The sequence below is a fragment of the Aphelocoma coerulescens genome, chromosome 4A (genome assembly GCF_041296385.1).
Source record: "Aphelocoma coerulescens isolate FSJ_1873_10779 chromosome 4A, UR_Acoe_1.0, whole genome shotgun sequence".
NCBI lineage: Eukaryota > Metazoa > Chordata > Aves > Passeriformes > Corvidae > Aphelocoma > Aphelocoma coerulescens.
Window position 1 is genome coordinate 9,609,743 of NC_091018.1, and position 16,705 is coordinate 9,626,447.

At 46.5% G+C, this 16,705-nt stretch overlaps 1 protein-coding gene across 1 annotated transcript; it reads right to left on the reverse strand.

Annotated features, from left to right (window-relative positions):
* Positions 1–224: 224 nt before the first annotated feature.
* On the reverse strand, positions 225–8,201 carry LOC138110400 (uncharacterized). The gene is made up of 3 exons (XM_069015238.1): positions 8,080–8,201; positions 3,981–7,873; positions 225–1,680 (listed from the first exon to the last, which is right to left on the reverse strand). Exon 2 carries the CDS (start codon positions 7,785–7,787, stop codon positions 7,173–7,175), a length of 615 nt encoding a protein of 204 aa, XP_068871339.1. The 5' UTR covers positions 7,788–7,873; positions 8,080–8,201; the 3' UTR covers positions 225–1,680; positions 3,981–7,172.
* Positions 8,202–16,705: the final 8,504 nt, after the last annotated feature.

The window sequence follows — 16,705 nt, forward strand, 5'->3', positions numbered from 1 at the left end:
ATTTTCCTGGTGTTAGTCATGCACACCAATTGGGAGCCTAACCTGTAATTCTGGCTTTGCTGCTGCTATAAAACATTCACACTGCGTTCTTCTAAACCAGGAGCAGAAACCTTTAATTTCATTCCACTAGAGGAGTTTAATCTAGGACTATGACATTTCAATTACCTAGTAATACATATTTAACACTCCCAAAATTAAACCAAGAGAAGGAAAAACGTAGTATATAAGCAACTACAAGGATTTTATTTACAGCCAGTAAAAACTCTTAATTTAGAACAAACATCTAAACAAAGACCTTACAGCAACTCCTTCTGCCCATTAGGCTGCATATTTTAGGGACTTCTGTTCAAAACATAATGTCTGAGGTTTTAATTTCTCCATAGTTTAAATTTTTGGCTGATAAGGGACAGAAAAGTCTAAAATATTGAAAATTTCCCTAAGATGGGAAAACCATTTCTGCAGGATGCTGGTCCTACTCCGGAGCACACAGATGTTCCTCATCCAGAGGAGTTCAGCGCAGCAATACAGGAAACCACTCAGGTTGTTCCCATCACTGCCAAGGAACACGTGCTGGTTTTCAGCCTAACCTTCCATAAAATAATGGGATAAACAACAAGCTGGTAGTTTTGTCTGTCCCACGAAGAACCAAGGCTTGCTACTCCCTCTTTATCTCCTGGTAGCTATAGGTCCTCTTTTGGTCTTCAGTGGGGCTGTGAATTCCCTTGGGCAGGGTGTTTCTCATTGCCCCATGCTGGTGCAGATGCTGGTCCAGCAAGGTGCTGGTCTAGAGCTTGGCAGTGCTGTACCGAAGTATGTGAAGTGCTCCATGGCTTGGCTGTCTTGAATAACTGTGTCACTAAGAAATATATTCAATTTTATATTATTTAACATCTCTGCTTTCTGTGCCTCCATAGATGGTTGTTTATTACCCACAGCCAGAGATGGTTTTGGTCCTCAGCACAATAAATCAGGCTCTTTTTAGGACAGCCTCAAGAATTTCTGGAGTGGTTTCAGCTCCCCCAGAACCACAGTGTGACTCAACATAGTGAACAGAAAACCAGACTTTCCCAGTAAGCTCCTATTTCTACACAGAAGTTACTGCTGGATATGGGTTGGTTTCTTTTTCATGGTGGTTGGTACTGGGGATCTTCAGCCTCTGGATTAACCTTGCCTTGGAGCAGGGCATTGCAGGGGAAGCAGGAGGCAGTCCTGGCCCTGGAGAGCCCACAGAATGGGTGCCCGGTGGGCTGAAATGGTCGGCAAGCAGGGGAGGGGCGATGAACAGCTGAGGGATAAAGGAAGAAATCCTGCCAGGCTGCAGGGATTTGGAAGCAGCCTTGTGGAGGCAGATGTTCAGCGAGGTGAAGAGCTTCCTGGCCTGGGCTTATGCATGCACACTGGCCCACCACATGCAGGATGCAGCTGGGTTTCTGCACTGCCTAAATATTTCTGGGATTATTATTATTATTATTACTTTTTAATCAATGCAGGAAATTAATGGAGGTGAGATTGGAAGCGCAGGTGTCAGCAAAGGAGCTGCTTTGTTATTTCTGACACAGAGCACAGCAGGGACTTGGAGCTGTTGGATAAACCACAACAATATCAACAATAGTCTTGGAGCTTCTTTTATTATAAATGACTACTGATGTCTCTATTAGCTTCCACAGCAGATATCAACACCTGTAGCAGGAAAGAGATTTATACCCAATAATAATGAATTCTGTGTTAGCAATGGGGACTAACTCAAATACCATTAGCTTTGCCTAACAATAAAACATAGAGGTCACATGGTGCCCTTTGAAAGCTCTGATGTGACTGTTGTGCGAAACTCACCATACTGCTCTCCTGCCTGTCAGAGCATACAACCATGTTAATGTGGTCCTCAGCAGTCTTTAGAAGAAAAGTAAAGACTGAACTTCATTAAATATAATAGCACATAATAAGCTGATATTCATTTATTTAATCCTTATGCTATGAATAGCAGATATTGACCCAAATGTAAGAATAGCCTTATCCAGTGTTCTATCACCCAGCATTAATCCTTATCAGCTTTGTGGTCATGTTCAGAGATCTCCCTTGGTTATGTTTCCTGGCCACTATTAAACAAATAAATTTCTTCTGCTGCCTATAATTAAAGGCATATATTCAGCAGCAAAGAGGCACAAGTGGAAGTGTACAGCAGGACACTTCTGCACCCTGAGTTATCCTTCACATAGACCATGATGTTAGAATAAGACACACTCCCTGCTGGCAAGGAAAACGCAGAAAAGAGAATGAGATTAAACACTGACAAGCTGCAGTGCAACCTCTGGGGTGCCGTAGGGTTACCACAGCAAATACTTTGACATACCAGCAAACACTCCTGATCTGGGAGAGCTCAGGCTCATTTGACTCCAACACCACTGTTTTTCACTGCTGTTATTCCAGCTTTTACTGCCACCCTGCACTGACACCTCTCTGACACCACCACCACCACACCACCACCTCTCTGCCCATCTCTGTGCTCTGTCGACACCTCTTCTTGCACCAGAGTAAAGCTTATCCCAAGGAATTAGGCAGGTGGTTCAATGACTAGGGTTTTTTGGGAGATTCTTTCCATAAAAACTCAGAAGGCACATTTCAGACTTTTCTCCTGCATCTGTCCACCCAGGTTCACAGATATTCACTGTGTGCTCTTTCTGGGCACTGGAAAGAGCAGCAATGAACAATTTAATTTCCTCTGGGACCCGGAGTCTATTAAGAGAAAAAGCAGCAGAACAAATCACTAGATGTAAATAGTAATTATCATCAAAAGCACAGATTATATCTATATCTATATCTATATCTATATCTATATCTATATCTATATCTAATCTATATCTATATCTATATCTATATCTATATCTATATCTATATCTATATCTATATCTATATCTATATCTACTTGGGTTAAACTAATCCTAAGGTTTAGGCAGAAAACCATGAAAGCAGGAGAATTCAAAGCTGGGGCTGCCATGGCAACCCTGACTCATGCCATGGTGATTGGGCATTGCAGCATCTCCCTAAGACCTCCCAGCAAGTGCTGATGTGTGCTCTTCATTTTATAGGTGTTCTGTGGACAGGTAATGGAGCTGGAGAAAGCAGCTGGTGCGTTTGTGGAAGAGGATGCAAGTTTTGAGGGAAGAACTGGAAACCCAGATCTGGAGAGTACCAATAGAGGCACAGGCCTGATAAATCTGGGCTCACAAGTGAGGCTGCACATGAACTCCTGAGCCCACAGCCCCAGCAAGCCATGGGACAATGAGAAGCTGGTCAGGAAGACGAAAGTTTTAGTAGTGAAGCTTGGAATACTGAAATCCCATCTGTGAACCCTAAATCAGTGCCAGCTCAGGCATGGGTCCTGCCCGCAGAGCTACAACTTCCAGGTCCTGCTCTGCCCAGCAGGTACCTCTGTGCAACAGAACAGCTTCATTTTCCTCCAAGGAAAATTTCTTACGGTCATGGAAGTCCCTTCATACCACTGCATTCCATTTGCAGTTATTCTGTGGAGGAATTGAGTCTAAGCCAGAGACCAAGGGCTGATAAAATCTCAGTTAAAAACAGTTTGACCTGCTGGTTGTAGCCCAAGAGAGTCTGGGTTCTCCCTGCACCACATTAGACAGGTAGTGCCCAGGAGAGTAGCTACAGATTATTAAATAGAGGTGTGATGACCAGGAACTGGAGTAGATGTTTTCTTCTTCTGACTGGCTTCATGTTAATTGTATATATAAAGTTATAACTTCCGGACTCCACAGTGTCTTTAGAAATCAGGCTGATTTTTGTGAGCATTTTTAGAATGCAGCCGTTTCAGTGTGTATTTTGTCCAACATAGAAGATGTATGCAACATAATTCCTCCACTGTAATGTTGTCATCGTTTTTATTTCTCTTTCCCTTTCAATATAAGTGTTCTGCAAAATCATGTTAATAAAAGATATGTATTTGTTTCTCTTTCAACACTTACATTAATTTTGGATTTTTGAAATCTTCACAGGTAAATTACCTTTTAAAATCTGACAAAATTCACTTCAAAGCAAGCCGCTCACAATTGTTCCTTACAAAAACAGCCAATGCATTCTCTTTCAGTGTGCATGCCAGCATTCATTGCTTTGATCATGATTTTTGGTGAGCTGCTATGAAGAACAAAGGTAGATGTTCAGAGAAAAACACAACTTCTGGCTCTGCTATACATTCATACACCAAGTCTGGTTCATAAAATAGCAGTGTGCTTTTAGGCATCTAGAGACAGAGTATAGAGAAAACAAAAATGTAACAATTTTATATGCATCCACTGAGCATTTTCAGACAAAAATAAAACATGGAAATTTGGAGGACAGAACATTTGCACTGGTGGCAAAGCTGAGACACAACTCATCTGCACATGCAGGAACTGTCAGCATGCCAGGAAGAGTGATTAAACATCACGTCTGTGTAGTTAAATTGGTTTGTTTGTGAGAGCAGATGATACAGTGCAAGTCAGAGCAGCAGGAAAATTCTTTGAATAGAAAGCCATGCACAGTCTGAGTTTTGGGAGGCCACCTCAAAAGACAGACAGGGCTTTCTCAACTGTTTCTTAACCCATTCAGCAGGCACTGAGTCTGCACTTCACCTTTGATTTAATAGCTGCACTTCATCCTGCTTCACACTTTGGGCAACTGACCGTAAAAATAACAAGGTTATTTCACTTCCAACAGAAAAGGTTGATGCTCTGCTTCTGGAAACAGGGAAATCCCCCAGACATTGCCAGTTTTGCTCAGCCCATCCTGGCTCCTCCTTGCCAGGGACCAGTCATTGCTGTTCAGTTCCAGGTACCATGTCCCTACACCTGTGGGATGGAGGCAGGGATGGAGGCAGGATCCAGACTGGGCATACCCTGTGTTTGGAGCAAAAGGGCGGGTGGACGTTAAACCTCTTCTTCCCACCTTTTGAGCCATGGGAAGGAGCCTCACTGCTGGATTTTCCCAGGGTGGATCTGGCCTTTGCAGAGAAAAAGCAAGCCAACCACATCAGTTGCATAAAGCACACCCTGCTAGGCACTGCCAGGCATGGGAAGTGCATCTCCATAAGGAAGAAGTGCAGGGGCACTTCTCACTAGTTTGCTCAATGCCTCATCCAACCTGGCCTTGACACTGCCAGGATTGGACATCCATGACTTCTCTGGGCAACCTGTTCCAGTGCCTCACCACCCTCACAGTAAAGAATTTCTTCTGTATATCTAAACTAAATCTCTCCTCTTTCAGTTTGAACCCATTACTCCTTGTCCTATCACTACAGTTCCTGATGAAGAACCTTCAGAAAAAATAAGTCAGAAGACCTTCTCCTCTTAGTCACAACAGGAAAAGACTGCCCAGTCCATTCAGGGAAAATATTTTCCAGATCTGCTTTTCAGTTATGTGGGATATTTTCTTTCCTACAGCATGCCTCATGCTGAGCACTTCCCATGCTTCCAGAAAGAAAAGGCATGTGTTATAGCATCATGTGCGCCCTATCAGTCTCATAACCTGCATGAAAACAAACCTGTTTCATAGCTGCTGGTGTAAATAGCCCAGGCACAGGGCTTGCAGTGTGACTTAGTAATAAGCAGCTGGCAAATGCCACTGTCTGTTTCCACACCTGGCACATACAGCCACAGACAACATTGCCGTATCTCTCTTTGCTGCCACACCTTCTTCAGGAAGCATTTTGCTTTACATATTTTTGCCACTGTGTTTTCTGTGATCTGATTTGCTATTTATGAGGTTTTTATCACTGCTACCCAGGTGCCCAGAGCATTTCCTAGTGCAGGTTTTCCACTCCCCTGTGCCTGGAAGTGGGTGTTGGACCACGTTTTACCAGTTATCTCTGTGCTTGCATTTCTCAGTGCATTTCTTCACCCCATTGCAGGATGATTTGAGTTCCCTCATAGCATTTTGCTAGCTGGGATCCTCCCTCCCTCCTCCAGTTTCCCCTGGTCCTTCTCTTTGCCAATACTCACCAAAGTTGCTCGCCCCTCCTCATCGTCCTGTGACCCTCCTGGCACTTCTGCACCATTTTGGGTGCACACTGCACCCTGTGTGACCACGCTTCACAAAAAGCTGCCTGTGCAAGACAGTTGTGAACACACTAAACCTCCCAGCAAGCTCTCCCTGGGACAGCACAGTGGCCAAGGTGACACTGTGATGGCTGTGGTGGCAGGTGCCAAGGCAAGGTGCCTGAGTGACAGAAGTGATTCAACAGTGGTTTGCAGAACTGGGCAGGAGTGGTTCTCACAAAAAGAACCAGAAATCATGATTTACATCAATGGCTTGTCAGACAAGTTGGCAAAGATAGATGCTCCTACATGGTGCTCAAGGTATGCAACTTTCCTGTTTTCCTGCCTCTCTCAGACCTGCACAGGCTTGGTGCTCAGGATTTTGAATCGAAAGGGACTTACCCTGTTTTATCTAACCATTGGTGTCATTCACAGTCCCACATAGTTGTCACATCTGGTCATCTTGGTCTCTTCTACTCTCACCAAACTCTGTATCCCCAGGGAGCAAGGTCATACAGAGAAGCATCTCCAAGCCATGCAGGAAACCTCAATGTAATTCTTGGTTCAGCTACATGTTTTGGGTTTCACTTTGACTGTCTTCATCCCATAGTAGACCTGGGGCCAGCAGGTCTTCCAGCACTTGTGCACATTGCTTCTCCATGTGCCCAGAGGGCACACAGGAGATTGCCCACTGTCTATGCTGCAGGACGGAATCAGCTCCAAGTCATCCCTAAAAATACTTTTTGCCCTTATGTGGATACAAATATTGCTGCTAGCAAGAATTTTTCTTGCTTCTCTCTAGTCCCGTGAGATACTTTTCTCTCTCACGGAAGATATTAGCAGAGTTCTATAAGCTATGAACACCTGCGACCTTGCAAAGCTTTATTTATGGTACAGTAGAAAAATATTTTGACAATGGATGTTTTAGGATTTTAGCCAATCACCCCAACGGGTGGCTGATCCTTTGACCAATTAGACTATGAAGAAAAAGGTCTATAAAAGAGTTTGTAAAATAATTAAATAAATCAATCTTGCTGCACAATTCCTGCCTGTTGGATCTTTCTTCTCCTCCCTACCACTGCAGGATACCATAATATGTGGTGAACCCCGACGTGTCCTGCATGCTGTGAGCCAAGCCAAAATTCTCTAGAGGTGCACTGTTGTTTCCCCGCCCTGGACCGGGACGTCCGACGGGACTGAGAGAATGGCGAACAGCGGTTTAAAAACGGACTCTGTGTTACCAGGCTGGAGGGGTGTTTGCTGTTCAAAGGACACCTCTGTTTCTGAGAACTCATTCCGTGAGGTATTAGACTGAGCTATCAGGCATGGATTCTTACCGAACTCGGAGACCGCCCTGGACTTTGGGTGGTGGCAGGAGCTCAGGTCTGCTCTATTTTGCGAATTCCCGTCTGGGGATTGGTCAGTGCCGGAATTACTACGTGCTTGGCAGGGTTTGTTCAAACTGCTGATAGAGTTTACATGTCGCAGCAGAGCTGGCTCGTCTGTTTCAGAGGCATGTGATGGAGAGATATCTGAAAAAACCCCCCCGCCTCCACAGGCGGGGGATGCCGCGGAGCCTGCACCGGGTTGTGATGCGCTGCCGCAGGACCCCACGACCCCCGAGGACCCCATGCCGGCAGAGCAACTGGTGGGGGTGTGTGGGCAGTGGGGTGGCGCGCAGCCCGCCTTGCCTTTTGGTTCAGCAGCGGCCGCCACGTTTGCAGCACCGCAGTTTAGTGGGCTCGCGTCTTGGGCCTCCATGGTGGCTCCTAGCCTCTCTGCGCAGGCACCTGTCACGCCGAGGATGCCCGGATGGATGTCTCTGGCTGGCGTAGCACCGGACAGTGCTGTGGAAAAGCAGAACCAAGCAGTCGACCTTTTAATACGGCACCTGCCTTTGCTGACAGAGCTGCTGAACATATCACGGCAGCTGGCGGAGCTGCTCAGCTTGCAGAAGCAGCTGTTGCAGCTGCCGGAGACGCCTCGCCGCGCGGGGCTCGCCAGGCCCGTGCCGCCCGCGCCGCCCGCGCCCCCCATGAGAGACGTGGCAAACCTGGAAGTAGCGTGGACGGCTGCTCCCAACTCAGAACCAGCGGCGGTGGCGGTCGCGGTGTCAGCGACTGGCACTGCGCCTGCACCCCAGCCGCCAGCGGAGCCAAGACCAGGGAAAGAAGCGACGGTCATGGCAGCCGTGCCCCGCCCAGCAGCGGCTCCGGGCACTGCCGCGGCACAGGAGACAGCGGTGGCTCCGGGTGCGACAGCAGCACCGGAGACGGCCACAGCAGCCCCAGCGCCAGATCGGTCGAAACCGCCTGAGATTGCATCCCCGACAGCGGCTGCAGTTCACAGCCCTGCACAGCCGACTGCAGCCTCTGCTGTCACTTCCTCTTCTGATCGGTCGACTCTTCCCCGCCCACCTCTGCTCGTTCATGGCTCCTCAAAGCTACTCATACCCAATGATTCATTGTCGGGGAGTGAGGCAGAGGAGGAATTGGCCCCGGGGCGTAAAGCCGCTGTATCTGGGCGGTGAAAGAAAAGGCTGCTCCAGTCTCACCCCTGGACCTTCCCGGACTGCACTGTGACAGTGCGTCTGACCCACTACAACCGTTTCTGGGAGTCACTTAAGATGTGGGCTCTGGAGGAAGGCGGTTGGGATCTATTGGAGACACTGGGGATGCCAAGCAGATTTGAGGATCCTGAGAGTAATCAGGAAGCTGCTACACTGCATCCTAAGGCTGTGCCAGTAGTTCAGGATGGTAGTGACACCCTGAAAGGGGAGATCCAAGCTTTCCCAGTGTATAAGGCTCTCCCAAATTCAGGTCAGCCTGATAAGCATGAGATAATTGCCTGGAAGGTCGCACAGGATCTGCAAACCAAGGTTGCACAACATGGGCTCAGATCTGCTGAGGTTATGCAAATGATAAGGGTGATAAACACGGATTTGCTTGCTCCATTTGATATCAGGCACTTAGGTCAAATTCTATTTCAACCTGTACAATGTGCAGTTTTAGAGACTACCTGGAGGAAGTTGGCTGATAAGGCTGTATTAGGGAATATGCAGCTCCCCGCTGCTGATCCTAGATGTGCAGTGGGGACGGATGCTCTTATGGGGATTGGCCCCTTCTCTGATCCCAATCTCCAGGGTACCTTTCCCTCTAGCGTCCTGCAGCAAGCTCAACAGGTCGGCATGGCTGCCCTGTTGAAAACCATAGAGTTGTCAGCGCCCAGAAAGCGATATACTGAAATAGTTCAAGGGAAATCAGAGTCATATCTCTCTTTTGTGGAAAAAGTCGCTGCTTCTCTTGAGAAGCTGGCTGACGGTTAAGGCAGATGTTGTTAAGGCAGTTAGTGAGAGGTAACACGAATGAGGAGTGCAGAAAAATCATAGATGCCTTACCAGGAGAACCTGAGGTTACAGATATGGTCGAAGCCTGCGCTAAGGTGGGATCTGGGAACCTGAAAACATCTGCTTTGGCTGTGCTTCTGCAGCCTGTTCATGCATCTTCTGTCATGAACCAAAGCAACCCAAACAGGTGAAAAAACAGAAACGGCCTAAGCCGAGCCAAAAAGAGAACACCCTGATCCCCCAGTGCAAGAGGTGTGGCAGGCCAGGGCATTGCTCAGACTATTGTAGATCTCAGACTCATGCTGACAGTCAGCCTTTGTCGGGAAACTTCTGCTGGGGTGCAAGGAGGGGGAATTGCTCTCCGATGCAGTCGCTCCCCCAGAGGGTGGCATAGGTACAGGCACAGGCCTACTCAGCCACCCTAGAGACGGCACCCAGGGATCAGATGGTTTTGACGTCCACACCACAGCTGCGGTCGTCTTAGACTCTAGCGGTATTTATAAGGTTCCCTTGGATGCATAGGGACCCTTGGCCCAGGGATCCAGTGCGATGCTGGTGGGAAAACCTGACATTACCCATCAAGGAATCTTAGTGCACTCAGGAGTTATTGATGCTGACATTACAGGTCAGATTCATGCTATGGTCTCCACGCAAAAACCCCCTGTCACTATTCTGAAAATACCTGCCTTGATAAATTAGTGGCTTTTAAGTCTTGTGCCCCCAGGATAGAACAACAAATTCACGGAGATAGGGGCAGTGGATCTACGGGACTTCGCAGGCCTTCTGGACTGCAGACATCTCTGACCAAAGGCCACAGATGACACGTGCCCTGATCCTGCCGAACGCCTGTCTGCCTCGGACTCGGCTTCAAGGTTTGATTGATATGGGTGCTGATGTAACTATCATCTCCTTCTCTGCATGGCCTCCCTCATGGCCTTTAGCCCCAGTGGGATCGGCCATTGCAGGATTAGGAGGAACCACACAGAGCTATTTAAGTGAACGGCCTGTGGTGGTGAAGGACTCAGAGGGGCACACAGCTACAATTAGGCCTTATGTTACTACCACTTCCCTTAACCTTTGGGGGAGGGACGTGTTGGCAGCTTGGGGGGTACGGATTGGGACAAATTTTTGATAGGGGTCACTGTGCGTAAGGGCACACAGTATCCTACACTGCCTTTGCAGTGGCCGACTAACACACCAATCTTTGAGCTGCAGTGGCCCCCACCAAAGGAGAAGTTAGACGCCCTTCATCAGCTGGTTCAGGAACAGTTACAGCAGGGGCACCTTGAACCTTCTACTAGTCCCTGGAATACTCCTGTTTTTGTAATTAAGAAGAAATCAGGGAAATGGAGACTGTTGCATGATCTCCAAAAAGTTAATGCAGTAATGGAAGGTATGGGGGCATTTCAGCCTGGCATGCCTTCTCCTATTACCGCCAGCCTGGTTCCTACGGTATATCACCGTGTCCTGCAGCCATAGGGAGGAGGAGGAGAGAAGATCCAGCAGGCAGGAATTGTGCAGCAAGATTGATTTATTTAATTATTTTACAAACTCTTTTATAGACTTTTTTCTTCTTAGTCTAATTGGACAAAGGACCAGCCACCCCTTGGGGGTGATTGGCTAAAATCCTAAAACATCCATTGTCAAAATATTTTTCTACTATACCATAAACAAGACTTTTCAAGGTTGCAGGTGGCTTGGTTGTTTACATTCCCTGCCACCACTTCTGTGAGAGAGAAAAGTCTCTCACGGACTTAGAAAATAACAAGAAAATCCTCGCTAGCAGCATTTTTGAATCTACATTCTCCCACCATGATTCCTATGAGGTGGGACATCCTGATCATTATTTGAAGGATTGCTTTTTCACAATTCTTTTGCATCCTAATGACAAACCAAAATTTGCCTTTACTGTGCCTGCCGTTAACAATGCTGAACCTGCTAAGAGATAGCAATGGAAGGTCCTCCCTCAAGGGATGAGGAACAGCCCAATTATCTGTCAGTGGTATGTCGCCCAAGCTTTATCCGGAGTTCGCAAGCAGTTTCCTGATGCATGCTGCTACCATTACATGGATGATATCCTGGTGGCAGCGTCCACTCGGGACAAGCTGCTGAGAATACAGCCTCAGCTGCTTGCTGCTCTGCATGCCTATGGATTAGAGGTAGCTCCGGAGAAAGTTCAACAGCATCCTTTAGGAGTAAAATTTTAGGAGTAAAAATTTTGGACCAAACTATCCAACACCAAGAGGTGCGATTCCCGGATTCGATTAAAACCTTGAATGATGTTCAGAAACTTCTGGGTGTCGTCAATTGGATACAATCTTATTTAGGTCTAACCACGAAGCAACTTGCTCCGCTTTTTAATATTTTAAAGGGGGACCCCAATCTGAATTCACCTCGGGAGCTAACTCGGAAGCGCGATGAGCGCTGCGGGAGGTCCAACGGGCTGTTTCCACTCATCAGGTTTATCGAGTGGACCCCTCCACTGCTATCACTGTTCTCACTACTATTCCAGACCTCCATCCTACAGGTATCATTGGCCAGTGGAATGCACAATGGCCTGATCCTTTGCATATCCTAAAATGGGTCTTTTTGCCTCATCAGCCAAAAAGGACTGTGACCACAGTGTTTGAACTGGTCACTTCTCTGATAATCAAATGCTGCCAATGGTGTTTGCAACTGATGGTGGCAGACCCTGCAGTAATTGTCATTCCAATCTCGAGGGAATACTTTGAGTGGAGCCTTATCCATAGCGCTCTTTTGCAAAGCGCGCTGCAAAACTTTTCAGGGCAGATCACTTACCATCTGCCCAGCCATAAATTACTGCAGTTGGCAAAATCGACCATACTTTCCTTGGGGCCAAGAAATAGTCAAGTGCCAGTGCAAGGACTCACTGTCTTTACGGATGGTTCTGGGAAAACAGGGAAAGCCATTGTTACCTGGAAGGAGGGATCTGAATGGCAGGTGCTGAAATGCCACGAGTCAGGCTCTGCTCAGTTAGTTGAATTAAGGGCTGTTACCATGGCTTTTCAGCGATTCTCACAGGAACCTTTGAATTTGGTTACTGACTCTGCTTATGTAGCAGATATAACCCAATGCTTGGATTGTTCACTTATGAAGGAGGTGAACAATGCGGCTCTGTTTTCACTATCACAAACCTTGTTGTCTGCAATTCAGGCTCGAGTGCACCCGTATTACATTCTGCATATTCAAAGCCACATCGATTTACCGGGTTTTCTAACAGAAGGCAAGACCAGGGCTGACATGCTGGCCAACCCTGCGTGGGTAGGGCCTCAGCCTGACAAAATTGCACAAGCCAAGGCATCGCACGGTTTCTTCCATCAAAGTGCACATACCCTGCAGAAGCAGTTTCATTTAACACCAACTGAAGCACATGACACTGTCAGTGCTTGTGCTGACTGTCATGGACTCGCTGCACCTTTGCCACCAGGGGTAAACCCCAGAGGGCTAAAAGCCTTGCAGATTTGGCAAACAGATGTAACGCACATCCCCGAATTTGGCTGGTTTAAATATGTGCATGTGACTATTGACACTTTCTCCTCAGCTATGTGGGCTACTGCTCACACTGGAGAGAAGGGCCGTGATGTCATTGCCCATTGGAAACTGGCTTTCTTGGTCCTGGGCGTGCCAGCTTCTGTGAAAACTGATAACGATCCTGCCTACGCCTCGGAGAAGACGCGGCAGTTCTTGCACCTTTATGGGGTGTAGACCATACCTTTGGTATCCCACATTCTCCTACTGGCCAAGCCATTGTCGAACACGCTCATGGTGCTTTGAAGAATGTTTTGGAAAAACAAAAAGGGGGAATGCATGGAGAAACCCCACAGAGCCGACTAGAAAAAGCTTTGTATACAATTAATCACCTTATAGTACCACAAAATTCAAATAATCCTGTTATTCTGAATCATTTTCTCTCATTGCAGTCTTCAGGCGAGACACAATTGCCCTGGGCAAAAGTCTGGGTACGGAATTTACTCACTAACCAGTGGGAAGGCCCACATGAGCTTATCATTTGGGGTCGTGGGTATGCTTGCGTTTCCACAGATACTGGGGTACAGTGGCTACCTGCAAAATGTGTTCACCCTGACCTACAGCACCAGAGGCAGAACAGGCAACCTCTAAATGATGACCAGAATGCCAACCATCCAAATGGCGACCAGAATGTAGATCATCAGCCTAATGGCTCTTCTGATGATGACCAGGATGTCAACCATCAGGTGGATGGTCCTTCCACAAGCAGAGACTGAACTTTAAATTTCTTGTTATGGAGTCAGATAGTTGAAGCCCTTAAGGCTATATTTAGAATTAATAACTGATGTAAATTTCTATTTAGGATTAATACCTAGTAGAATTGTTATCTTATAAAACAAAAAGGGGGAATTGTGGATACAAATATTGCTGCTAGCAAGAATTTTTCTTGCTTCTTTCTAGTCCCGTGAGATACTTTTCTCTCTCACGGAAGATATTAGCAGAGTTCTATAAGCTATGAACACCTGCGACCTTGCAAAGCTTTATTTATGGTACAGTAGAAAAATATTTTGACAATGGATGTTTTAGGATTTTAGCCAATCACCCCAACGGGTGATCCTTTGACCAATTAGACTATGAAGAAAAAGGTCTATAAAAGAGTTTGTAAAATAATTAAATAAATCAATCTTGCTGCACAATTCCTGCCTGTTGGATCTTTCTTCTCCTCCCTACCACTGCGGGATACTGTAATACCCTTATTTTTTTTGATGTAATGATAAAAACCAGTTTTGCTTTAAAACCTTACGTCCCTAGGTGACCAGATGAATCAGGAGACTGGTGATATTTTGCAGAGGCTGAAAATCTACCTTGTATCTGTCTGCAGTGAGTATATTAAGATTTAGTGGAGCAAAGACCTATCTGCCAATATCAGCAGTGCTAGCAAATGAGCAGCAGAGAGGGACTCCTATGATTTCTGAGCCTCTGAACCACAAAAGCAGCAGCAAACTCACTCAAAAACACACAAGCCTTTATGCTTGAAGTCACCCTTGCCATGGCAAAAGACCGGGAAACTTCCACACATCAGTGGTGATTTTGGTAAGATGGTCCTGCTGACACCACAGAGTGCTTGGGACAAGCTGATACATGAGCTCTGATTCATGGGAGACCCTGGGGGAAGTCCATGTCCAAGCCAAAGAAGCTAAAAACTCTCATTACCTAGTCAGGATCAGAGAGGGTATGAAAGACCTTCAGCTGCTGGGCACAGGACTCAGCTATGGTGTACTGGGATCAGTCTGCACTCACTTGGGTGTGAAATGCTGTCATGGGGTGACTTTGTGATGCATATCCCCTATCGCTGCCCCATGCCCAGGAATTAATTTTGTGCCTTTCTATGCCTTTAAACTGAGCCCGAGAGGGGGAAGGAAAACCTGAGCAAAACTTCTTCAAAGCAGTTTGCAGCTTGTTCAAGGTCACACAGAGATAGCGACTTTTTTTCAGCTGCAGCAGGGGAGCGGGAGAGAAGGGAAGCACCGGCTTGCTCTTCTTTCCATCCAGCTTTAGGCAGTTTTTTCCCCTCAGCTCGTTTTCCTTCAGAGAGTTGAACTTTTGTTTTCCTGGGACTTCATTTTTTTCTCTTTTCTTTCTGCTGGACTGTTTCAACATCAGAATACATTGGGAGGACTTTCCACCAAGGCCTTGGCCCTGGAGGTGGGCCCACCACCCCGTTTCTAGCTCCAAGGAGGGGGAGAGAGAGATCTATGGAAGGACTCTGAAATTTTCCCAGGTTTCTCTCAGCAGATCAAGAGCTTTTTATTATTTAGCATCATTATTTTTTCCCGTGTGTTTGTTAAATAAATAGGTTTTATCTCTTTCACTTTCCTTTGAGGAAAATTTATTTTTTCCCAAACCTGGTGGGGGAGGGGTGGTAGTGCCTTCTCTCAGAGGATATATTTCTAAATTTGACCAAACCGGCGCAAATGCATAGGCTAATGGTTGAGCAGGACATGGAAGTCAGAAAACAATTCAAGTAATTCAATTGTGTATGATTTTATGTTAGCAAATCCTAGCAAATGTACAATCTGCTATATCAAGGAGTCTGCCATTCATAAGGATTTTTACCTATGATCTCATCTTCCTCTTCATGTGGGTCTGGCTTTGGGAAAACTGGGCCAGGGACAATATTGAATGTAAGTCTGAGGATTTAACAGCTCCTTACAGAGCTGGCCATTGCAGTCCCTCCAAGCCAACACATGCCACTTCCATGGCAAGGTGAGATGAGCCCTCATGGCCATGCTGGTGCTCATCCCTGCCTGCATCCTGGGAAAGAGCTGTGCCAGTTCTGGGGAGAAAGCAGCCAGGCCATTTGCAAACACTAATTATGATCTTTATCTTCTGTCTTGGGAAACTTTGTCCCTGTTACATCCAATTGTCCTCTTGCTGATCTTTACAAGCAACACAGATAACAGCAGTCAGTCAGCCTGAAAACACTGCACAGCCGCAGCAATATCCTGCAGCAGCAGCAGCCAGCATAACCCCACCAGGAACAACAACTCCTTGTTCTGGCTCTGTCTTGGCCAGTGGGTTTCTGTCTGCAGTGATGCTTAGATAATGCCTTAGTAGCCACTATTATGTTTGCCTCCATGGACAAATCAGGCTGGACTGCGTTACTGTGGAGCTGTGGTTATAATCCTCCTGATCTAGGGGCTCTATCAGCCTCTGAGAAGCCACTCTGATGCAAAAAAAAAGGGGGTTTGGAGTGGAAAGGTCAAGACCACTGCAGTAAAGCTGAATTTTAATCATCGTGTAAGACCTGACTAAATACCAAAACTGGCCTTTTATTTGAGTATTCCTTAATTCAGCAATGATGTAATTTCCTCTGCCTAATAAAACATGAAGTCATGCAGCTACCATGAGTGACAAACTGATAAACAATTCAAGATGCTTTTCAATAGCCTTTTTCTCCAGTTTCCAGAGCCATCTGCCTTCCCCAGCTAAGGTTACATCATTACTGACTTTAATAATTCAGAGGCCATCCTATGTACTCTAATGCAATTGTCATGTTTGGCTGTCAGTTACAGCAGGAACTGTGTGCAGTGAATAACAAGTCAGCAATTTTCTGTACCAATTATTTACTCAAATTCTTCAACATTGAGAGCTTAAGGTGTATGCTAGGCTCATTCTTCCTTATTTTTAAAAAGAATCAGAAAAACTGCTCATGCATTTCCAGTGAGTCTCCTCCCTATCAGCACTTCTGCGGGTTTGGCTGAGAAGCATCATGATTTTTTAAGGGAATCAGACGATGTGGCCTCATGTCATCTGCATGTGCAAGGACACGTGTGCATGTACA

Bases quoted from the DNA above. Each gene is read 5' to 3' on its own strand.
- LOC138110400 (XM_069015238.1), bottom strand. From the start codon at position 7,787: ATGGAGGCCCAAGACGCGAGCCCACTAAACTGCGGTGCTGCAAACGTG.